Genomic DNA, 24,439 nt, shown 5'->3' with positions numbered 1-24,439 from the left:
CAAATGACGACAATATTCCATCCGCCCGTTATTCCTTTGTGGTGAAAAAAAAAAAAGAGTAAAGACCCTAAAGGCTACCTATTGAACCACACCAACCACGGGTCCACGTCAGTGGTGTTAGTGCCACAATACCTTGGATCTGTAACTACATTACATAAAACTCATGGATGTGAAACATGACCTGACAGAATCCCTTCAGTAAGGCTTGTATAAACCCAAGGAGGGAAGACATTTAAGGGCTTGAAGAGGAAAAAACAAACAAACCTCAAATACATTTTATTGACATTAAGAAAGAACAGACGTTTGTTGTAAAAGAGTTAGAACCTGAAGTGTATGATCAGAAAATACATGATATTAAAAGGGTAGCATCATAAGAAATTACAATACACCTTCAATCTATATTTTAACAATTTAGCTTTAACGAATCAATTAATAATGAAACAATTTGATTCAACAAAACAAAGATTGCTAATTCTGTCTCAAAGATTTGACATTACAATGAACCACTGAAAAGAAAAAGAAAAACATACTGACAGAACTTCCCTTTACCAACTCCAATACCAATCCTAAACAGTACACTTTTAGAAAATAAGCAAACACTAGTGCCTGGCACGAGTACAATACCTCCAATCTTCACCCATCAAAGGATGTTTGAAAGTAAAAGGCTCGTGACCAGCAGAGCTGAGTCAAAGGATGTGAGCTTTTCCATGGTAGGAATGTTAAGCTATACAGTAAGTAGCAGGTGCAAAGGCAACACTGTGAATGCATGAAAGTAATAATCACATTCCTTAACATTCATCTGCAATTCTGATACATTACAAAATATATATGTAATTTTTTTTTTGTTTAATCTGTAAAAGTATTTACATCCCTTCACACACCTGCTCAAGCACTTTTCAAAAGTTAAAAGTCAGGGATCCTTTGCTTTGTTTTGGTACTACAAGCTGGGCATTAAGGATGATACATTATGCTGTCGTGGGGTGGTAATTTTGGTAAGGCAGTCAGTGCAATAAAGTCGAGCAATGTAAATGAGAGGTTGGCTCACTCTCTACTGTGTGGAAACCAAATCTGCCAAAAACAAAAACGCCTTGGGGAAAAAAAATTAATATAAACACATAAACCAGGATGCTGAAATGAATGACAAAAGCTTGTTAAAGAAGAAGAAAATGAGGAAACACAAAGTAATAAATAAACTTCCATCTTATTAGATCACAAATGTCCATAGTAAGGTCAAAACTACCAACATATTTATCCCAAAGGTGTTTTCTAAGTAGCCAAATGTTACGGCCCTTCGCTTTCTTATTACTGCTAATGTCGGCTAATACTAAAATTTTATACATTACATTTTCCTATATTGATCCTGCATTTGGAAGATTTGTCTCTCCATGCAAGTGACATCAATGACCATTAACAATTGTACCTTATAAAAATTTGATGAGTTGCATGTTAAATCTGAGGCTAACATTTCACCCGAAAAACACTCTGCAGTGAAACTTAATGATCCTGACACAAAAGAATCGAAAGTTACACGAATTTCTGAATCTCGCCATAAATTTCTTTACATGAAATGTAAATAATAAAAAATGAGAATAAATATCCAAACTATTTGATCATACCTCTGGAAAAGGTCTTCACAAGTACAGAACCCTGTTGGCTTGTTTTGGTTCTGGTTACCAACTAAGACAATTTCTCAATAGTCACTTCACAGTAACCCATCCTGCTCAAAGCAAGATGGTAGGAGAGAGAAGGAAAACGGGCAAAACTTGACGCCAGTCCCACTGTAGAATTTATTCTGGAACTCCACCCTGTGGATAAAAAGATGAGAAACCGAAATTATAAACACGAAAACAGATACTTCAGAACATATTGATCCTATCACACACAGTACTTTAGTGCTTTGTCTTACCAGTGTAGCCGAAGAGCATGAAGGAACGCAGAGAGACCCTCCATTACCAAGAGGATGGACACAGTGAGGACAGCAAACAGGCCAAACAATGGCACCAGGACTACAACCCCAAGTTTTGTGTCCATTCTTAGTCCTATTCGCATGACCATGGCCCACAGCACCTCTGACAGCTCTGTGATGGCAAATAATAAAATCTACTTCAGCATCCATTTAGAGAAATACAAAATTCTGGCAAATCACAGGTCAAGAAAATTTTTTTACACTCACTCATCATGGACATTAATGTCATGGTCATGGGTGGTGAACCTGGACACCAATGAGTGTTCCAACAGGTCAATAATCCCAAGAAAACAGCAAAACTTGTTTTGGAATTGATAAAACAGCCTAACATAAAGCTGCTGGAATGGTCTTCCCAAAGCCCCGACCTCAACACTATAGAAAATTTGTGGACTATGCTTAAAAGCCAGCTCTGTCCAGGAAACCGACCCATTTAAATGAATTCCACCAGTTCTGCCAAGAAGTGTCAAATATTCTGCCAGATTTACGCCAGAATTTTGTTGACGGCTACAAAAAGCCTCTGACTGAGTCGCAGCTTCCTTAAGGACATTTAACCAAACATTAGTGGCGACGTAGGTATATATTTAAGCCTCTGCGTATACTTTTGACCCTGTGTGATTAGCCAAACTATTCAAACTATTCAAAACTATTCTTGTTTTTTTTAAGTCCTTAAAAATGTATCCTGTACAATTATGAAACCTTGAAAAAGATTAGAGTTCAAAGAAATCATTAACAGCCAAAAATGACAATGCCTTTCATGCCCATGAAGAGTGCATGCAAGCTTCTGACAACAAATGAAACAAGGCAGCTAATAGTCTGCTGAATGTACTGCTAGTGAGTGGCCATCTCATAGCCTGCATATTTAATCATTTTCTCTGCATGTTAGAAAGGACAAATGTGGACAATGTAAAAACAGGTTATGTGAGAAATACTGGAACTGGAATAGAGGCCACAACTTGATACTTGACTAACCTAGTAAAGTCTGAAAAATTAAGTAACAATTAAGAGCAAAGTCCATTGTAACATTGTGAAGAAGCACTTTGTTTTAGAACACATAATAATTATTAATGATCTTGTACTTACGGGCATGTGCCAAGCTTAGAGCCCAGAGCCTTAGGTAAGAGGCTGTGTTGGAGATGCAACCCAGGCAATACTCTATGGTGTGAATGGACTGATGAAGTATCTCCTCTGCAAAGTCAAACTATTGTATAAAAAAGATAAATGAATGTAGCAACTGGTAAAAATGTTTGCTTATGAGCAAATACGAGATGAAAAGGTACCAAGCTGTTTGCAACACTGACCTCCTCTGAATGGTGATCCTCACTAGTAGACAGATCACTGTGACTGCTGCCCTCCTCCATGTCATGAGCCCTCATCAGGCAGAGATCTTCATCACTGCTGCGTCGCACACGCTCATATCCCTAAAATCGAACAGACAAACTAAGTGTGTTTGAAAATTTATACCAAGGAAAAATATTTGGTGACGTTTTTCACATCTTTTAAATGCAGGCATGAATCTCAAACCCTTACCCTGTACATTACCAAGCGGTGACTTCCATTTTTTAGCCAATAAAGGTAGATGGGTTTCCCCAGGAGTAAAACAGGCACTGAGAGAACAGCAATGATTACCAGAAATATCTGCAGACCATTCTGGAAGAAATAAATAAATAATTTAAATAATGAAGGTATGGGACTTCTGTGGGATATTTTAAATAACATTAGACTGAATGTGTTCATTAAGCACGTAAACACACAGCTGAAAGAGTGGAGCTGCTTACCTGTCCTGGGTAAAGGGGCTTCAATGAACTATCATCCTGCATGATGAACATGTTTATGAAGTGGATGAGAATGCTCGGAGCGTCCTCAGACGAGAAGGCGAGCCACTTGTAGAATATCATGAACACCAGGTATCCAAACAGACTCAGCATAAACACGAGCTCAGGGATGAACACCAAGTACAGGTTGTACTTCTTCCTGAAGTATCTGTTTTTTTGACAAACAAAAAGAAGGCAGACTATTAAAAACGATATCATGTTACTTAAGGAGCTGACATCATGCTTTTTTGTGCAGCTCAATGTCTACATAGGACAGAGGTATTCTCTCCCACAGAAAATACTCCTACAATACATGAAATAACCTTTTACACTGCAAGACTTTCTTCCATCTCTATGTTTGCCAGCATGTAATTTGCGTAGGCTTAAAGAAGTTATAAACATTTTTTGCCAAGAAAACTAAAGGTTCTGTTGCCGTCTACAAGAGCGAACACATGTCTCTATTCTTTCCCAGCTCCAGCAGCTAAAATGACAACTTGTTCCAAAGCGAAATACTGGCTCTTAAGGGCTTTCACAGGGTAATGAAAACAGTAAACTAGTACTTACAGATGATTGTAGGTGCTGAGGATTACCCCAAAGCTCATGTGTATGACCCCGAATATCACTGACATCTTCATCTTATAGGAGTTAAGAAATGTAAGCCGGTTCGTTGCCAAGTTCCAAATCTTTACAAAGGAAAGGTGACATGTTATTACTGGTGACTTCAGGGATTAACTGGAGCAAACAGAATAAGTAGCTCTGCTTATTACTGTGATACATTACCAACATGAGGATTATAAGACTATTACTGTTGCGTGTCTAATAAGGTTACTTTTACCTAAGTGATTCAATAACAGCAACCCTGACACCAGAAATGTTGCTTTATTGAAGAATGTGTGGCTGATAATGTATGAGTGAAATTGGTTATCAAGCAAACTGACTGCTTTTAATGAGTTTAATCAGTTACGAATTGATCCAGTTTACTGTATCAACAACATCCTGGTGACTGATTTTCTTTAACCTTTTTAAATAACAGGATTTAAATTTCACACGTCAATAAAAAGATTCAAGTGCAAAATATCAAAAATTAAGATTAATCACATTATAAACCACCAAACCATAAAAAGTAATGATAAAATCCATTATTCCAATCAGGCATAACATTATGACCAACTGCCTAACACTGTTGCTCTCACTGTTCCTTTCTCGGACCACATTTGATAGATACTGTCCACTGCAGACCGGGGAAGCCCCACAGGAGCTGCACTTTTGGAGATGCTCTGACCCAGTCATCTCATATCCTCATGCTTACCCATTTTCCTGCTTCTAACACATTTACTTTGATGGCAAAATGTTCACTTGCACCCTAATGTATCCCACCAACATAACAGGTCCAACGATGAAGAGATAATCACTGTTATGCACTCTACCTGTGAGTGTTCGTAATGTTATGCATGATCAGTATATATATGACATGATATCATATTTTTAAGCTAGCTCTTAAAACTGTCTACTCACCGGGTCAATTCCCAGAGGGTACGGCCCTTTAAAAACACCTTGAATAGTTGGATCCAAAGTTAGCTGGCAATTCTTACAGGGGACACTATTGCTGTAGGGCAAAAATGAAACCCGTAGTAGTGTCTGTGATTGTGAAACTGATTTTACAAAATTCATCTTATATTCATCTTATCTTTAAAAACACAGTTGTAAACTTCCTGTTATATGAAGTTCTTCTTATTAAAAGGTACTTACTTCCACTTTTCTTTAAACATGGGAAGCACACTCCATCCAGAACCAAAGATGTTGAGAGATTTTGAGAAACAGTCATTGTATATCAGCCCAGTGTAGATAGAGAACAGTCCCATCATCAGAATGATATAACGCCCCTCGAAGAATGTGTTCAAGATCTGCACGTGCACATTAAAATCACTTAATTATACTTCTGAGAGACTGCTTTTACCCATGCAACACAAATAAACTTTAGAAAGGGCATTTTCAAAAAACTTTGGAGTACTTGCCTCATTCCTGGTGTTTTTAAATTTGCGGTGGTTTTCATACAAAACCATCCAGAAAGCAAACAGAGCCATGAGAACGCCATGACCAAGGTCACCAAACATCACAGCGAACAAGAATGGGAAAGTTATGATTGTGAATGGAGCTAAAAATAAGCAGAAGGGGGAAAAAAGCACAGTGAATGATCATTTAAAGCTTTTTAAAAATAAATACGATAGTACAAGGGTGGACAACAAAGGCATTAGTATTAATATAACTGTAATGTAATAACTTGATAGTAAAGTAATGTCACTGCAGCTACAACAAACTGTTTTGAAGGCCTCATTTATACTGAAACACCTGTAAAAACTGCATTTCAACATAAGAAGTCACATCATATATACACATATATACATATAATTTTGTGACTCTTCCACCAATTTTTACACATATAAATATTAACATTGAAACAAAAGGGTATGTTTCACTCATAAAGGATAATCATTTCTGCAATAAAATATGATAGTTATCAACTTTGACTTGCAAGAATTTTAGTGCAATTTTAAACATATTAGTCTAATAGGAGCCTATAATAATTAACCTATATTAATTATGCTATAATTATGAGCATGTTACCCTATTATTATCACCATACTACCATTTTTAATCTAGATAAAGTACAGATATTTATTATAATGAGGTTACTATAGTATTACAAATACATTATTATACTATTATTAAATGGTTTTTGGATCATTGGAACCTTTATTTTTTTTAATAATTATTACTCATTTGGATTTTTTAAATCTCTTTATTATAAAGTAACAGAAAAATAGCTACTAAAACTACTAATACTAAGTTAAGATAAATCATGCTATATCTAAAATATCATAAAAAGCTAATCTGAAGGTTGCCTGCATTGTTACAGGGAGCAATTTGCTTATCACGCACAGACCATTTCAGGCTGTGGTTGCCTAGGTAATAGTGTAATGCAGGGGTAGGCAACCTTTCTGATGACGAGTGCCATCTAAAAATTTCCTCAGAAGTCAATGTGCCATATGATTACATTAGCAATAAATTTAATAACGCTCTATATTAACAGTTACACACTATATAGAACAACTTTGTAGATATATGGCATGTTTGTTAATACACATGTTAATCTGATCTCTGGTCTCCCACTCACAGACACAGGTCTCCGAGTGTCCAGCATTCAGACAGCTACCTGAGGACAGTCATGTGAGAGAAAATCTGCTCACACAGATATGTAGAAACAAATACTGTCAATAAGGCCTCTGCAATGTTCTGAAGACAGTTAAACTTGTCAGGTAGTGATGTCCAGCAGGTGAAAATGCAAGCTCCATGAACACGCACAGCTGTGGGTTCCAGCTGCGTTTGTAGTTCTGCAAACTTTGACCCCCACAGAGTCGAGGTTTTCATTTCATTTCGCCTCTGTCAGTGCGCCCCAGGGCAGCTGTGGCTACAATGTAGCTTGCCATCGCCAGTGTGTGAATGTGTGTGTGAATGGGTGAATGACTGAATGTAGTGTGAAGCGCTTTGGGGTCCTTAGGGACTAGAAAAGCGCTATACAAATGCAGGCCATTTACCATTCAATCAGCTGCATTTCGATGTTGCATTAACTGGCATTAACTCGGCCAGTTAATGCGAGACAAATTCAGCTGCTCATTAAAGATTTCTGGTTTGATCAGAAAAGAAAACATTGGTCCATACACCTGAAAGTCCCAAAAACACATTATGAATTCTGTCTCAAGTCTACGGATGTATCCATGTATTTCCGTGGTGCTGATGCTGCACTGAGCGGAAAGCTCCTGAAGCTTTTGAAGTTTCGGAACGTGGAAAGCTAACAACATCCCTCTCATCAAGTTATTTTTAGCCAATTACAAGTTGAATCTGGTAGTTGGGGTTGTTAGTTAAGATACCGTCATTAAGAAGAGGCACAACTAATGTTTCTATGTGAGCTTATTTGCGATGTGCACCGCTGGCCCGGCCATTTATTTTTTAATGCACCTCAGATTAATTCACTGCGTGTCGTGCCCAGGGCTGGACTGGGACAAACAAAAATCGGCCCGGACATTTTGACTAGAGACCGGCCCACCAGGTATTAAAGCCATAAAGCCTTTGAACGAAAACAAACGCTGTTGTGACAGTGATGTACAGTCTTGTTGGTATATGTATGATTTCTATACATTTTACGTCAGATAAAAACTTTGGCTGTAAGCTTCAGATAATTATTTAATAACAGCCAGACATTTTAAATGAGAATAAGAAAGAAAAGTATTTCTTTGTGCCCCCCTCTCTCTGTTAATGCCCTACCTGGCCCCCCTGGCAAAACTTTGCTAGGACCGCCCCTGCACAGTTACCAGCTGTCAGCTACATAGAAAAGGATCCTGGTGTTATTTGTCTCTCAGAAACAGTTCATAACTTCAACTCATTCATGTCACCTAAAGGTAAATCTGTTTCTCCATCACCTGTTCAGCTCTGATGATTCAGTAAGGACATCTCCTGGTTTCATCCTCATGTTTCCCTCTCACCAGATAACCAAACCGATATCATGACCAGCAGCTTTACAGCTGTGGCTCCAGCAAACATCAGCTGATACTAGAAATTAATATTAAATAAATTCTAACAACAACTTATCAAGCTTAAACGTGCTGCTGTTGTTTAGCGCGACATCCGCCGATTTCCTCTTTCTGGCACAAAGTGGGCGATCAACAAACAAGAGAGAAAAGCTGATCAACTGATCATTGATCAGTTTCATGATTGAAGTAGAAACTGAAAGAAGAGAATGAGAGAAGAAGAGGCAGCTGTGCAGCGTAACGACAGAATAACTCCAGCTTTGTGTCTTTTTTCCATTCTAGCTGAAGTACGGGACAAACTGTTCTCCTTTTCAGCTCAACACGAAACGCGTGATGTTTTCTCTGAATACCAGACAATTCAGTCTTTTTATGCAACGGTTGGCAACTCTACTAACTAACCTTATGAATAAAATAAAGTTTACTATCAGCAACATCATAGCACCCACCCAGCTGTATAGCTAGCTAATACACAGTACGAGTTATTATAACTGACTGTAAAAAGTCAGCCCAATGAAAAATAAACTCCACCTAAACTTGGTTTATATTTGACCCAGATAGACTGCAGGTCATAACTTCTTACCTGAAGTTCAGTTCACCTGACAGTTGGACCGGCGGCCGCCTCAGGTCTCTCCTCCTCCTGCCTCCCCTTTCCCTCATCCACCTGCTGGCCTCCACCACTTGCTAATGTTACTGAACCTGGGGAAGCTCCGCCATATCCGCCACCAAACAACTGACTTATTTTTACACAACGGCCAGCATCTGGCCAATCCACCACCTTTCATTGTTTATACCGTTACAAAAAAAAATAAAATAAAATCATCGGCCCATAAAAATGAAAACTCACCATCGGCCCACCGGGCAAATGGTCGCGCCATCAGTTAACCCTTTGCGTGCCAACTGTGGCACGCGTGCCCAGGGTTGCCGACACCTAGTGTAATGTATCAATCACTGGTATCCTGTGCTCTCACTGATAGGCATGTCAGTTGAGAGAGTGTATCTCAGGACCCGCCCCCCTTAGCTTAATGCGTGCTGATGTAGCCGTCAGCTCTTACTTTCAATACAGAATCGTTCAAACATTCAGAATTATAAAGTGCTGGTTTTGATACATTAGTTGGGCCCATAGTGAGTGAGTGAGTGAGTGTGTGTGTGTGTGTGTGTGTGTGTGTGTGTGTGTGTGTGTGTGTGTGTGTGTGTGTGTGTGTGTGTGTGTGTGAGAGATAGACAGACAGGTACAAATCTCACTTACCAGGGTTTACTTCCCTGTAGCTGCCCACTCCATAGGAGTCTACAATATTCTGAAATCCAGAGGTAAACTTGTTGGTCCTTATCAGGGTGGGAGGAGTGTCAGTTGTGGGGATACGATTAACGAAGGAAGGAACTGTTGCTCCACTTTTCCTCTGAAACATCAATGGGAAGTTACACATGTAACATGTAAGTAGGTTACAAGAAGCTTTTCTCCACAAATGTACATATAAGAAATATATACAGAACTCTAAATCATTTTTAAAAAGCCGTACAGACAGTATAATGTACCGTTTTTAGATCTATAAAGTGCGCCAGCTCTAAATAACTTATATTTTATATGTATTTTAAAATCTATACATAAACATGTATTAACAATAACACATCTTTGTAGTTCTTTTTCACAAATACACACTTTTACACTTCTCAACCTGCAAAATGAATCAATAGTGAGCCCTCAGTACCCAAGCAACGCAAAATGTGTTTTTCTTTAAATAAAGTGGGGCAAAGACTGATGCCTCACACAGCATTTGCTTTTATCATAATAAAACCAAGCCCTTTAAACAACAGCAAAGGTTAAATAAACAGAAAAGCCTCCAGTCAGGCTGAAGTTCCTCACCGATCCGTCTTCTAGCGCTCTCCGCAGTGCAGGAATGTCACTGACAGGACACCACACCTCTGCGATCAAACACTTATTGGTCACATCAAAACTACACAGGTTCAGAACATAGTAGATGGCCTTCATCTTCTTGACTTGGACGACCCAGATGTAGACAGATTCTGAAGCCTTGATCAGGACCTGTCTCAGGTAGTCTTCTGTCCTATGAAGCACCTGGATACAGTAACAGGTAAACACGACTGTTAGTGTGATGTATAGCTTCAGATTATTAAGAATTTCTTTTTAAAAGAGAGAGATTAAAAGTTACAAAACATTTTATTTTATTTTAAGATGATGTATGTGACATTTAAAAAGAACAACATGTTCAAATTTAGACCTTTGTGAGTGTTTGTGTGTGAATATAAGAGGAAAAAGCTATAAAAAAGGCAAAAGACAAAGCAGTGGGGAGATAAAGAGAGAGTGGCATGTATAAAGTTTCAGCTGAGGCCTCATGTTGATCATGTGCTACAGCGGCTGAGTGGAATTCCATCTTTCAGTCACAGTGGGTTAATGCTACCAAAGGATTCACAGTGCAATGCTCTTGTTAGGAGCTGAGCTGTTTGTGCAGTTTTGCTCACTGGCTAACAAGAACAACAGCCAGGTTAATCGTTCAGAAAACAGATCAACCATTTCATTTTGTTCTTTGACCGTGAAAAGAAGTTCAAAGCAGAAATCGTGTGTATAACATAAAGAAAGAGTATTCTCTTGTCACACATAATAACTTTTTCTGTCCTTAACTAAACACTTGTATGATCAGATAATTAAGCAAACAACAGACATACAGTTTTCAGGTCCTGAATGCGAGTTCTTAGTCCTTCCACAACATCGTCCCTCTCCTCGTTGTTACTGGGATAGGGGTACAGGTGACAGTGGTAGCTGTGGAGAGAAAAAAGTATGCCATTATTTATAGCTTACTACTATTGGACATAGAGTCTAAAACAGATGCCAGCCTTTTAACGAGTCCTGTGAAATATTTACCAGTCACAGATCTTTTTCACTTTCTGACCAATTTGGTCTCCCCAGTAGGAAATCAGGAACACCACACTTTTGGTAGGTTCACCCTGCAGAAAAAGGAAGTGTAAAAAAATAAAGGAGACACCACTGACACAAAAAATACAAGTTTAATATGAGAAGGATTTCAGGTTTTACTTATATATGTAACTTTAATAAAAATCTAAGGAAAACAAAAAACTGATTTAGATGCATTTGTACAATCAGCTGTTGTTTACCAAAAAAAATGAGAGGAAATACAGCTGATGACCTGAAAGCTCTTTGACCTTGAAAACCCCAATTTTTGAAAAAGCACGACTCTCTCTCTCTTTTTGTGGAGTTTAGTGATGAGCGTTAGCACGCCTTTCCGATCTTCCATCAGTAAAAATCCATCTGACATTCCATTAGTGAGGTCATGCCTCTGGTCAAGCAGAGGAAATTCCCAAGTGGATTAGTGGTATCTCTCACTATGAATAGACAACATCACAGCACTCACTGCTTATATCAACAACTAGTAAAGAATACTTAAGAGCTTCAAAAGAGTCATCTACTATTTTGTCCCATAACAAATCTGGGATTTAAGCTTTGGGTGGTCCCGAGTCTGGATAAACTGGGAAGGTTGTGTCAGGAAGTCAGGACATCCTACATAAAATCTTTGCCAAACCACACATGCAGGTCACCAAGAGGAGCAAATCCATGATTCACAACTCTCTACGATACTCTCCCACCTCCATCCTCTGATCTCCAGCAAAACAAGACGGACTTGTTCTCAGTAATATTTAATAACATCAATACCATGTGTGCACACAGCAAGGGAGGGGGGAGACAGAAAAAGAGACGGGAGTTTATTTCCCATTTCTACCATGAAATGAAAGTAATGTGCATAGCGGGAGAGTTACTTAGGTATATAAGCATGTTTTCTCATTATTACATGTGGACAAAGATGTTAAAATCAATTTGTACTAAAGTTTTTAGTGTGCTATTAAAGCTAACTTACAGTTAATTTGATTTAAATCAAATAAACCTGGTTCATTAACTTGTTGTACAAAGTCAAATATCCTTAATCAAGCCTAGTTAGGAAATAAGATACAGGCAAAATTTTAAAAGGAAGCTTCTTTTGTTTCTTTCTGTCTCATGTTTTTACGTCACACCGTAAAACATAACAAAATATAACAAAAGTAAATTGGAATCCAAATCATGTTTAACCTACCGTGTCAGGATCTTCCAGATACTCTTCGACTTCAGCATAGCTAAGGATGGTGTAGCCTTTACATACTCTCCAAAGCATTCGCTCAAACGCCTCGATCTTCACCCTCTGAATAAGGCCAGAAATGAAACTGCAAAAGACAAACGAGCAGCTGTCAGACCTCATCCTCTATCAAGATCAATTAAATTAATTAAATATAAATAAAAATTTAATGTATCAATATAAAGGGAATGACACCAAGTACATCCTGACTGCACTAGCACTGTAAGTTTAGCCACCTTTTCTTTGAGCCCTCATTGTCACTACACATTCAACTAAATCTGTGCCCCACCACACTATCTCTCTGTTTTTACAAAGTCTAAATATATTTTTGCTTCATTAATCAGTTCTTTCAAAAAGCCACAGCTGCCTCACAGTTTCAGAGCATTTTGTGAATAGCTTGTTTGTTTGTGGGTGTTCTAAGTATAAAGTGCATCTGTGAGTAAGAAGAGCAGCGGCAGACAGAAAAGGAAACAGAAAACTATTCAGAAAGAAAATAAATGTGCATCTGTCCTCATTCATGTGGAGCATTCACTTTGTATAACATAAATAAAATGCTGACTGATAAGGCTGACAGAATTGTATCCCTCACCCCAGTTTGGCTCCTAGCCTCTGCATGCTGCTGTAGTCCATCAATGTGTCTTTTTCCAGGAAGGGAAACTCCTCATACTGTACTTGCAAGGACTCCCGCTATAAGTGAAGACAAGACGCAGGAGGGTAAAGAAGGCAACTGAAATGAAATGAGCCAGCACACTAATTTCTGAGCCATGAAAGAAAAACAATGTGGCATCGTAGTGAGAATGTGGGTTTTTCAAGAGGTGAGCCAACACAAACACTAACCTCAGCATTTCTTTGGACAAAGTTGCGTGTGATGCGCAGCATGTGTGTGTACTCTGTCAACTCCAGCAGATTCCTCTGCAGCTTCTCCTTATTCCTGGTGACTTCACCTAATTCCATCTCTAACCTCTGTAGCTGTTCCTGAGAAACGATAGGAACGTGTAATATTTAGCAATACATGACAGCAATAATAATACTAAAAATGATGATTATGATAAAAATAATAATAAGATAGTAACTAACCATTATAGTCATGACATGCTTGGGTAAAGGAGCTGCTGGGTTCACATCTGTTTCTGGCAGTGAAATATCTGCTTTCTTGATTTCCCTCAGAAGGTATCCTGTTATAAACAACAAGCGATTTTTAACTTTATGAAACTATCAGAACCGCTTCCAAACACCGTGACCAGCCTTTGAAAAACACTGAAATTGAAGACAAGTCTGACAGTGTGCTACTCTCTTCCTAATTTAATAATCCAGGGTTTGGTTAACCGAGTTAAGCATTCAACTAAATCTACAACCAGCTGACATTTCCCATGACTCGATTTACCTTCAGTGAGGAGATCTTCTTCCCACCATAAGCAGCCAAGAACTATTAAAATGTCAAAGACTAACATATGCTTACCGAGGATCCTCTCCATTTCTTCACATTTTTTGATCTCATTGACATATTTTCTCTGGAATGCGTTAACAGTGGGATTGAGCTGAAACAGGTGAAAAGTACATGTTCGTTAGCACCTTCTCATGCAGGACTCTGAACATATCCCATGAATAAACTTAAAAAACTGTGCAATAAGTCTATGTATGATCCCATTTATGATAGCATTAAGACATATGCCGGTGACTTCCGCGTTCACTTTATGTACTGAGCAAACGTCACTGCATTATTTGATGACTGTAGAGAACTTTTAGATTACTGTCAAAAAATTCAGCTACAACTTTTTAAGTGATGAATTACTGTTTCTAGCAGATTCAAAGCGGTCTGTTTTCGTACTTACATCTCTGAACTCTGCAAGCCCCAGTTCTCCAAGTTCACTGATGCAGTCGTACGCGGACCCAGACTGTAGAAACAGCTGGGCCAAACACATCTCTTCACCACGGAGCAGAGAAGCCATCGTGACAGTTCTATCTGATATTCCCCTCTTCCGCGGGTGGGCTAATGTTAGCAAGCTAAACGGTGCTGTTTCTCCAGATTTTATGTTAGCAATGTTCAGTCGAGTAGTCCGTAGCCCTTGTCATGATGTGGCTCAGGTGATAAAACTAGACTTCCCTTACATAACTCCTGATTTACATAGCTATCATTACAGCACACTATCGCTGTTAGCTAGCTAACTGGCTAGCCAAGTGCCGTGTTGTTGACTCTTGGATGGGGAAAAATGTTTCAGTAAAGTTGAATGTGAAGCTAAGAAATAATAAGTGTTACGACCGCTAAATCCTAGTACGTGGCGAAAAGTCTTAGACTTTACGAAGTTTTAGCCTACGTCCGTAACACTCACGTCACTGCACTTCACACTGTTGAATGCGATCAACTTCCACGGCACCCAGTGTACCTTTGACCAATGACGGCAGCCTCCTGGAATCTGCGCACAACACAGTCAACATAACGCTAAACCCTGAACGCTGACTGAAGGTTCATGACCTGAGACAAAAACTTCGACCTCTTAGAAGTTTTTTATTGGATTCTTTCAAGAATTATATGGAAGGTTGTTTACACCACTGAAAAAAAAAAGCCAAACGCAAAGACTCAAACTTCTGAGGAAGTTGACATTTTTACATAACAAAGTATTAATGACAAAGTATTTTCCACCTCCTTACTATTTTTGCATAATTTTCACACTTACATGTTTCAGATCATCACATTTTAATATTGATAAATAAAGACAAATTAAGTAAATAGAAAATGCAGTTTTTAAATAATGCTTTTATTTATTAAGTGAAAAAATCCCAACCCAATCCAAACCTCGCCATATGAGAAAAGTAATTGTCCTCACTTGTTAAATCGTGAATTAACTGTGATTAACCACAATATTTTGAAAGCTAGATTCAGTGGCAAAAAGCCATAGTCATGCCTGATTACTGCCACACCCGCAGAATCTGTTATCACTTAAAAAGACCAACTGTCTGACAAAGTGAAGTACACTAAAAGACCTCAAGAAGCAACACATCATGCCACGTTCTAAAGAAACAGCTGAGAAACAAAGTCCTTGACATCTATCAGTCTACAAAGTGTTACAAGGCCATTTGTAAGACTTAAGTGAGTGAAAGCCATTATCCCTAAATGGAGAAAACATGGAACAGTGGTGAACTTTTCCAGCAGTGGCTGGCCTGCCAAAATTACTCCAAGATCGTGCTGATGACACACTCACGAGGGCAAAAAAGACCCCAGACCGACATCTAAAGGACTGCAGGTCTCACTTGCCTCAGTTAAGGTCAGGGTTCATGATTAAAGTAAGAAAGAGAATGGGCAAAAATGGCATGCATGGGAGAGTTTGAGGAGAAAAACACTGCTGACCAAAAAAGAACACAAAGGCTTGTCTCACATTTGCCAAAAAAAAAACATGGTGATGATCCCCAAGACTTTTGAGAAAAGTTTTCTCAAAAACGTTTTGGAAGGTTTGAGTGCTGTTGCATCTGGTTTAAAACGAACACAGAATTTCAAAAAAAGAGCAACATTCCAACAGTCCAACATGGTGGTGGCAGTGTGATGGTCTGAGGCTGCTTTGCTGCTTAAGGACGTGTTCAAATTGCTGTAATTGATGGAACCATGAACTCTGAATGTCCAGCCATCAGTTACTATGCTGAAGCTCAAGAACGCTCAGATTAAGCAGCAGGACAATGATCTGAAAAAAAAAAAAGATCTGCCAAGCGTGGCACAGCCAGTTATTAGATTTGAGGGCATATTTAGAACTGGGCCAGGTATGTTTGGATAGCTTTTTTCTATGAATGAACTAGAGTTTGTATTTACTTGAGAAAAAGAAAGTTTTTTACTTTCTTTGTCTAAAGTTGAATTTTATTTGATGGTCTGAAACACATGTGACAAATGAGTAAAAAAAAAAAATTCAGGAAGGCAGCAAATCCTTTTTCACAGCACTGTACCCCAAATTTTGACTTGTGGATGGCTTTCTTTTCAGTGGCAGAAGCAAGCTTCTACAGGAGGTAAAATAGGTCGCATAAATCTGATTTCACAGACAGAATAAATCTATATTTTATCATTTAGGTTCTTCTAAAACCATTTTGGAGTCATGGTTGTGATGCTGCTGAAGTGAACTGAAAATATTAGGAAGTTTATTACGTATTGCTGAAAAAACAGAGAAACTGAGAGAATGAAATCCTCCTTAAAAATTACATTTGAATATGCACTTCCCCAAAATGGCTATTGAACTGCATTATTCATACAATGCATTTGCATTTTTAGCAATCTTAGCACATACATTGGTAACTGGCTGTCACAGAGTATGTACAAGCCATATCACCAAAAACAAATGAAAAGAATAACGTAGTAATTTAACAGCCCAAACTGAAGCCTAATTGCCCCAAATCCTTTGTTTGAGTTCATTTGTGTAATTTCCCCGTTTCCATTTTGTTGTGCTGTTAGTGTACTCAGAGCAGTAAAGAAGACGCCAGAGGTTCATTTATACTATGTTCCATTTTCACTGTGTATCTAGTGGACATTTGAAGATAGTACACAGAATAGTTTGTGTAAAAATAAATAAAATGTAGATTCCACAAGTGTGATGACTAAAAAAAAAAAAAAAAAAAATGAACAATTACTCTAAAAATAAAATAGTGCAAAATGGAAAGGAAACACAAATTAACAAAAGAGGAAGTGATGTGGCTGCGTAGACACACCTCATCACAAAGTGCACACTGCAGCAATAAACAGCAACAGAACGCTGACTGATGCACATCTGTGGCTGCAATAAATATCGGCCTGTAGGCGGCATTCAGTAATGATTTGATGATTATCTCTTACAGCATGAAATACCACATTAATAAATACTGTCAGCAGCACATTGTCTCACAAATAAATACTTTTTTTATTAATATTCCTGCTTCTTAATTTAAATTGCACTGGTGATTTATTTCAGTATCACTCTGTGACATCAACTTTGAGGTAATTTAAATTACTATTACTATAAAATATAGTAAATAACTTTAAACCCAGGTCTATAATCCTAAGGAACAGTAACTGTGTTACAGCTGTTGCCTGTCTGTGTGACGCTGAAATAATATTTTGCTTCTGGGTGATGACCCTGAGCCATGTGAGAACAACTGAAATCTGAAAAAACAACAACCAGGAATCAAGTCCCATGCACGAGAAAGTAATAGAAAAATATTTTTATTGCAAAAAGGTTCACAAATACAACAGTTTATACTCCTACAACAATCATAGGAATAAACATGTAAGTTACTATGTTATTAAGGAAAAGGTGTCATTATCCTCAGTGACACTTTAAACCATCATCACTGAGTTTTAGTGAGCAGAGTTGTTCCACGCCTGTCTGATTTGTCTCCACGGGGTGCCAAGAACTGAGGCAACGATAAAGAAGAAAACCAAGATCATGCCCTTAGCCAGCGACTGAGAAAATGGCTCGCCTGTGAAGGATAAAGGGAAAGTAGGTCACTGACTGTAGTCTCAGTAATCCAAACTTTTAGAAATGTTTCTAGGGGGAAAAAGTGAAACACATGAGAGTTTTTTTTTTATTATCCACCTCAGGATCAGTTTTATTCACTAATGCATTTAAAGATACATTTAACCAGAATCCTATTAATCTAGAACTGATTTTGGTACAATTACACTGAATATTACATTGTAATTTGGAGTAGAGCCTGTGTTGCTCTTGTTTAAGCTTTTAGGTCTAACAATGGATAAAATTATTTTAAAACCACAAATAGAATACAGAGGAATTATTCTCTGGGTAAGGACTCTTCCTAATTGATTAAATAACGTCCAAAAGGAAAGAGTAAAAACACTGCACAGTTTCTAGAATTTAACAAATTCTCACCTGTGTAATACTTGGTGATGGGAAAGGCGAGTTCAGGCCAACACACATCATTCCTGTTACAGTCATATTCTGTGAAGTTTATGTAAAACCTAAGGGAAAAATTAATTAACAAAGCAACACTTTGTTAGAAACAAAGTACACAGGAAGTTTTTAATCGGCCTTTAATCTGTATCTGGTATAAAAACTGTTTCTGCTGGATTAAGCACCTGGTTTTCGCTGGTCTGGTGTTGATAGGAATGTCAATAAATGTGACAGAGGAGGTGATGGAGAACAACTGAGGCTCCTCTGGGTCCACACATGAAGAGATAGCACCTCCACCACAGTCCAGCGCCCAGTTAGATGGGCTATTGCTAAAACAGAACAGAATTCTTTATATGAAGTGACTCATTATGTGCAATAATCAATAGCCCCTTCTAATACATACCTGACTTGCAAAGCACGAATTTCCCTCTGAGGCACACCCTCTACCACGCTGGTGGTAACACTCCAAATATGGATATGCAGGTGGGCCGGAATATCGTAACATGTACTTGTGCTGTTTTTCATTGCTGTGCTTGAGTTCAGTGTCACAACTGGAATTTATATGTTGTGAAAAACATTTAGAACCATAAAAAAAATACTATGGCAGAACGAGAATGGCAAAAAGGAGTTTAATATAATTAAAAAGTAGACAATTTTTTTTTTTTTTTTTAAAAAAGGAAATTCTTTCTTTGCACTGTGTACTTACAACTTATGTTTATCCAATCTGCCATAGTTAGAAAATCTGGGTTTCCACTCTTTGCCACATATGTGGCTGCAATCAAATCTGCCTGTAGGTTAGTAACAGTCTCTCTAAAGAGGAAAGAAACTATATTAAAAAACACATATATCTACATATATACATTAGAGAAGTAATCATGCAAAGCCACTGACCTCAGAAGGCTACACTGAGTTAGATTTTGCCGGCTGACAGGCAGCAAACACCCTGATGTTGAATTCTCTCCAAACAGAACCGGTTTCATCCCAGCAGTGGAACAGAGTCCATCACTCACTGGAAGCCAGATCAGAAAATGGAGAGGACTGGTTATCTTCAATGTACAGTAAGTCAAATTGTTTGGACTGAAACTTACAGTCAAGTAAAAAATAACATTTTCACAGGACTCTGTGAAATCCCGTGGAAAACTAAGTGCCCCCTTAATAGTTCCATAGTAATGAAGAGGGTGAGTAGCACCCAGAGGCTCCTAATCAAAGACTTTTTATTAACTGCAACGCACCATTCAAAGTCCAGACCTCACCCTGATTGAAATGCTGTGACAGGACTAAAGAGAGCTGTGTATAAACAAAGCCCAGAAGGCTTGACTAAAATTCTTTCACAATGATGTGAAAGACTGATCAAGTCATAAAGAAAATGATCACTTCAAGTTTTTGGTACTAAAAATGGCTCTGCATGCTCCTGAATCATGAGATAGTTTTTCACATAAATGCACAGAGTCCTGTGAAAACCTTCTTTTTTATATGGCAGTATGTAGGTTACATGCAGTCATCTACTAATCAGCAATCTTTATGGGTTTTACCTGGTTTCCAAACATTAACTGATGTCCGTTTTATTAAGCCTTTGTTGCTGTCCAAAGCTTCCACAATTCCAGCAACAACAGGCCTTCCCACCTGGTAACCTGTCATTAAAAATGTGTACACATGTTATTCCCAGGCACTGTAAATACTTTATTTTATACAAAACCTCCTCTTGGTCCTACCTGGGTTGCCCGAGTTTGGCTCGCCAGAAAATTCTCCATTTAGAAATGTGGCAGAATACTTTGTGCTTAATGTTGCTGTTAAGACAAGAGAGTACCAAAAATGAGTTTAAACTACAGGAAAAGAAAACAATATTAGTCAGAACCATTAGTCAAGCTAAACAACGGCCAAGCGTTATAGCACTTACCACGACTATTTAAAATGATAGTCCCAATAGTCCTTGTCAGCGTGATGCCTGTGATGCCATTTTCTCTCCAGTAAAACTTGTAATCCAGCGCTAACGTCAAATTTTCACAAACCAGCATCTCATCTTTTGAAAAAAATGCCCAAACATGCCAACATTAAGGTCAATTAAACATTTGAGTTGTGTTAGTAATGCAGTAATGTAATGTGGATACCTGAGGGGGCAACTGCATCTATTATGGAAATAAATGGACTCGTATCAGCAGCCACTTCATCAGTTACATCCACCACAACATCACCTGAAATACAGGAATAAACAAAACCATTTTTAAACAGCTCGACATTCAGATAGCTTTAAAACACTTCAAAGCTTTTCTATAATTTATTATTTTTAAAAACTACCTCCTTGTCCATTCTTCACTTTAATGCTTAGGTTTCCTGACAGTGTCTGTAGAGGATATCCAGTTGGACAGGAGAGCAGCAGAGTTGTACACTCATAGTTGAAATTTTTCAGAAATGCTACAGGAGCATTGTTTACACAAAGTCCAAGGACCTTCTGTTGAACAGAACAGTTGTTACATTAAGTGTTAGCTGTCACTGCTTTGGAATACTTACATATAAAACATTCCTATAATAAAAGGCATTAAATACACTGGTCCCTCGCTATATGGCGGTTCACCTTTTGCAGCCTTGCTGTTTCTTGGATTTTTTTGAGGTGCAATTTTGCGTGCTTTTTTTGTCTTTTTACAACGCATTGTGTTCTGTGTCCCGATTAGCTGACCATTGTCAATCAATCTCGTGGCGTTACTCCTGTACAGTACAAAGTGCGTTCAGCTTGTCAAATTTACATAAATCTTTGATCGCTAGCAGCGTGACTCTGAAGTGCTGTACTGTATGTTTGCAAGTTTTCTCCCCAACAAACACAACAATGTCGACGAAATGTCATCACCTGCGGGTCCCTTTGGTTTCATTCTATTATACTGCACTTATTTTTCTACAAGGTTTGAACTTTGAGAGTGTTTGAACAAGACAGAAAAGTGTGAAAATGTTCATGCCTGTCTGAGAAAAGTGTATAAAGAGTGTAGTGAGGGGTTTTACAGCCTTAAAACATCTATAATAATTGTAAAAAATAAAGTTGGCTACTTCGTGGATTTTACTTATCACGGGTTATTTTTAGAACGTAACTCCCGCGATAAACGAGGGGCCACTGTACACGCTAACACTAACCTGAGGAACAATGAAGTATTGGCCATTTAATGTGAAAATTGGATTTCCTTGAATATAAACATCAACTGGGACTGGAGCTGGTAAAACTGGACTTTGGAATGATGGACCAGGCTTAGGTGCACTAGACAGGTGAAAGACAAATGATGATAACATGAAACATGAAATTCCTTGATAAGTTGCAAGACTGAAATATATTTAAACCTTTCTCACATTGTGTCTCCCTTGTAAAAGTGACCAAGGTAAGGGTTGTTTTCAGGGGGAGAGTTGACACATAAAAATGGAAACCAATCTGGGGAATTTCCTGTGGACTGCACAGAACACTGATAATCTGGAGCAGGAGAGACCTGCCCACCAAAGGGTCCTGGCAGACAATGGGATGAGAACAGCTTCAAATCTTCATTGGAACAATCCTGTTGAGGGGGAAGTCACAAATTAATCACTTGATGATCAACACAGAAGAAAATATTTGTCTGACATCCACACCTGTCTTTTAAAAAATATTACCGTGTCACAACAGCAGAGTATGTCACACGCTCCGGATGTCAGGTCACAAGGACAAGGGCCCAGGGGCTGGTACACTTGGTTTGGAATAACTGTTTTATTATCTGAAATGGAGATTTCAATTTTTGTTGTTTGAATTTTTTTTTTTTAAATGAAAGCACATTACAGTGAGACACAAGATTCATTTGAATTACCAGATCCTGGATTAGCAGGAACCAACAGGGCATGTATCTTAGCCTGGATCAGCAGCGATGCCTGGGGTGTACCGTCCACACAGGCAGACACCTGAAGGGCTTCCAGGATGCACAATGCTCTTTCACAGCAGTCTGTGTTTGTATCATTGTTGCCACATAAATGCAGACTTTGATTCAGTCTTAGATGAACTCGAACTGCAGTCTGGGACACCAAATGAGACAAACAAGACCATGAAGAAAATGCATGTCCAAGGATCAACTTTATGAAATTAAATTTTTGTTGTAATTAACTCAGGTGCTTGTGTCTTACTTCATCATTGTTGCATCTGTTCACTGTACATTCTTAACTCAGATCAATTCATTAATTAATATTTGAAATAAACTTCATGCTTCTAACAACTCTGGTGTGTATTTTCTCCATTTTATGCCACAAAAAGGACAGGACAAGTCTCTTACCTTTCCCAGCTGCTCCCTTGTGAGGACCCAATTTGTTTCTTCTGCTACACATGATGGAGAACCAATGTTTCCTGTTAAAAGGAAACCATCAACAACAACCAAATGCATCCAAAATTATTTTACTGTCACTATTCATAATCCTTATTATTATTGTTGCATCATTTATGATTTATCATTGTTATCATTTCATTGACACATTTATTGAAACTGGTGAGGTTATATTAAAGTCTGTATTTCAGGTGTTAGCATAAGCACATAATCTTTCATTGCAGGTGCAACTGTAATCATGTTATACACATATTGCATAATTAAAGGGTTGAAGCTCGGGTAAGTTAATTAATGGTTTGAAGCTACGGGCAGCGCGATGTCTGGCCGATCAATGGAGCAAAGTTCAGCTATTGAAAGGTTGCCTACATGTTTACAGTATAATTTACTACATGTGGCCTGTGTGCATTCAGCAGGCTGCACTGGAGTTGGCCTGGTCACAGATGAAGTCTGGACAAGTAGAATAACAGGATGCATCTGGAGGAACTGAAAGAGGAACTGTTCTGTTTTAGTGACGCGAGGTACTGGTCATCATAAGTATAAATATTACACCCACCTATTGTAAGGGGAAGATGGAGCTTGATGTTTTGCAGAGCCTATCTTCACCACATATGTGTTTTAATAAAATAATTTGTGTTGACCCACTATGGACTTTCATTCGTATGTCTCTTCCTCAAAATTCGAACCGCGACAACTACTACTGCTAAATTCTTCTCATTTTTCGAGTTTCTAAGCTGTGAATTTATAAAATGCAGTTAAACTAGTACAACAATATCACTGCCAGACCATGCTGGGATGCTGGGGGGCTGGTGGACCAAAGAGGATATGTGGTGTCCTGGAGCTTTTACCTGTTGTGTTGGATGGAGAAACTGTCCTCAGGCTAAGAGAGATACCCGAGGTGTTTCCCAGCAAAACTGCAGTGACCACTGGTCCCGTTGTAATCACAAAGGAAGGCTGGAAAACTTTCAAAACAGTTATGTCACATATTAGCTACAAAAATTCACTAAAAAATTAGCAACTGCTCGTTTCTCAGGTAGGTTTTGCGAAGGTACCGTCAGCTATTTCAAAGCAAATTAAATATAAGGTCTTACCGACAATGTTTTGAGTGTAAGCCACGCAAGCGAAGAGTAAAACATGTGTAAAGAACGAAGAATATAATAATACGACCACATTAGCCATTTGGTTTGCCTCAGGAAGTCGACATATTTGTAAACTGTTCGTGATGTCCTAGCAACGTCCTTAACCAATCACAGCCCACGATGAGACCGGAGAGGATCTCGCTTAACGGAAAGAGCGACATCATCTGGTCAGGAGTGATTTATACCTATACACTCAGAACCTCACTGGCCTCTGGTGAAGAAAAGCATACCAAAATATTACATTATATTTGATTGATTGATTGATTGATTGATTGATTGATTGATTGATTGATTGATTGATTGATTGATTGATTGATTGATTGATTTTATTTTTCGCCAATACATCCCACGATTCTGTGGATACAAAGTACCAGAATAATGAGTAACATCACAAAATCAACTAGAAACACTTAAAATATTAACAATATATAGATCAACATTTGAGGACAGTATATATAATATTTAGCAAAAGGTCAGTAATTAAAGACGTGTCACACTTGTGTGTGTCACAAAACAAGACTACACATAAAATCCAATAATAAAAGTTTGTCACTATTTTTCCTGTTTGTTTGGTTTTTTGTTGTTGTTGTTTTGTTTAATTGCTTATTTGTTTTTTTTGCA

At 38.3% G+C, this 24,439-nt stretch overlaps 2 protein-coding genes across 2 annotated transcripts; both read right to left on the bottom strand.

Annotated features, from left to right (window-relative positions):
• Window positions 1–1,049: 1,049 nt before the first annotated feature.
• atp6v0a2b (ATPase H+ transporting V0 subunit a2b) lies at window positions 1,050–14,881 on the bottom strand. Its single transcript, XM_085425514.1, has 20 exons — window positions 14,335–14,881; window positions 13,962–14,040; window positions 13,580–13,677; window positions 13,340–13,477; window positions 13,092–13,189; window positions 12,464–12,590; window positions 11,242–11,324; window positions 11,046–11,139; window positions 10,225–10,437; window positions 9,610–9,760; window positions 5,793–5,932; window positions 5,527–5,681; window positions 5,293–5,383; window positions 4,342–4,460; window positions 3,742–3,946; window positions 3,494–3,613; window positions 3,265–3,384; window positions 3,047–3,164; window positions 1,907–2,078; window positions 1,050–1,805 (listed from the first exon to the last, which is right to left on the bottom strand). Exons 1-20 carry the CDS (start codon window positions 14,449–14,451, stop codon window positions 1,703–1,705), a joined length of 2,541 nt encoding a protein of 846 aa, XP_085281640.1. The 5' UTR covers window positions 14,452–14,881; the 3' UTR covers window positions 1,050–1,702.
• A 2,778-nt stretch (window positions 14,882–17,659) lies between these two features.
• On the bottom strand, window positions 17,660–23,926 carry tctn2 (tectonic family member 2). Its single transcript, XM_085425512.1, has 18 exons — window positions 23,771–23,926; window positions 23,528–23,641; window positions 22,635–22,705; window positions 22,179–22,380; window positions 21,988–22,088; window positions 21,694–21,893; window positions 21,484–21,604; window positions 20,659–20,812; window positions 20,472–20,555; window positions 20,261–20,383; window positions 20,076–20,150; window positions 19,896–19,994; window positions 19,255–19,372; window positions 19,070–19,173; window positions 18,767–18,914; window positions 18,549–18,692; window positions 18,343–18,431; window positions 17,660–17,932 (listed from the first exon to the last, which is right to left on the bottom strand). Exons 1-18 carry the CDS (start codon window positions 23,856–23,858, stop codon window positions 17,811–17,813), a joined length of 2,157 nt encoding a protein of 718 aa, XP_085281638.1. The 5' UTR covers window positions 23,859–23,926; the 3' UTR covers window positions 17,660–17,810.
• Window positions 23,927–24,439: the final 513 nt, after the last annotated feature.

The sequence above is a fragment of the Rhamphochromis longiceps genome, linkage group LG12 (genome assembly GCF_057381845.1).
Source record: "Rhamphochromis longiceps isolate RC_006_pf linkage group LG12, R_longiceps_female_GT1.1, whole genome shotgun sequence".
Taxonomy (NCBI): domain Eukaryota; kingdom Metazoa; phylum Chordata; class Actinopteri; order Cichliformes; family Cichlidae; genus Rhamphochromis; species Rhamphochromis longiceps.
This window is presented reverse-complemented; position numbering and strand designations above follow the sequence as displayed.

Excerpts from the sequence above, each read along its gene's own strand:
- atp6v0a2b (XM_085425514.1), bottom strand. The coding sequence starts at position 14,451 with ATGGCTTCTCTGCTCCGTGGTGAAGAGATGTGTTTGGCCCAGCTGTTT. Across the intron at positions 14,041-14,334 it reads GGCTTGCAGAGTTCAGAGAT|CTCAATCCCACTGTTAACGC; the intron begins GTAAGTACGAAA and ends CACCTGTTTCAG. Across the intron at positions 10,438-11,045 it reads GCATTCAGGACCTGAAAACT|GTGCTTCATAGGACAGAAGA; the intron begins GTATGTCTGTTG and ends TACTGTATCCAG.
- tctn2 (XM_085425512.1), bottom strand. The coding sequence starts at position 23,858 with ATGGCTAATGTGGTCGTATTATTATATTCTTCGTTCTTTACACATGTT. Across the intron at positions 20,556-20,658 it reads AGTGAAGAATGGACAAGGAG|GTGATGTTGTGGTGGATGTA; the intron begins GTAGTTTTTAAA and ends CCTGTATTTCAG. Across the intron at positions 19,373-19,895 it reads AGTTAATGTTTGGAAACCAG|TGAGTGATGGACTCTGTTCC; the intron begins GTAAAACCCATA and ends TCTGGCTTCCAG.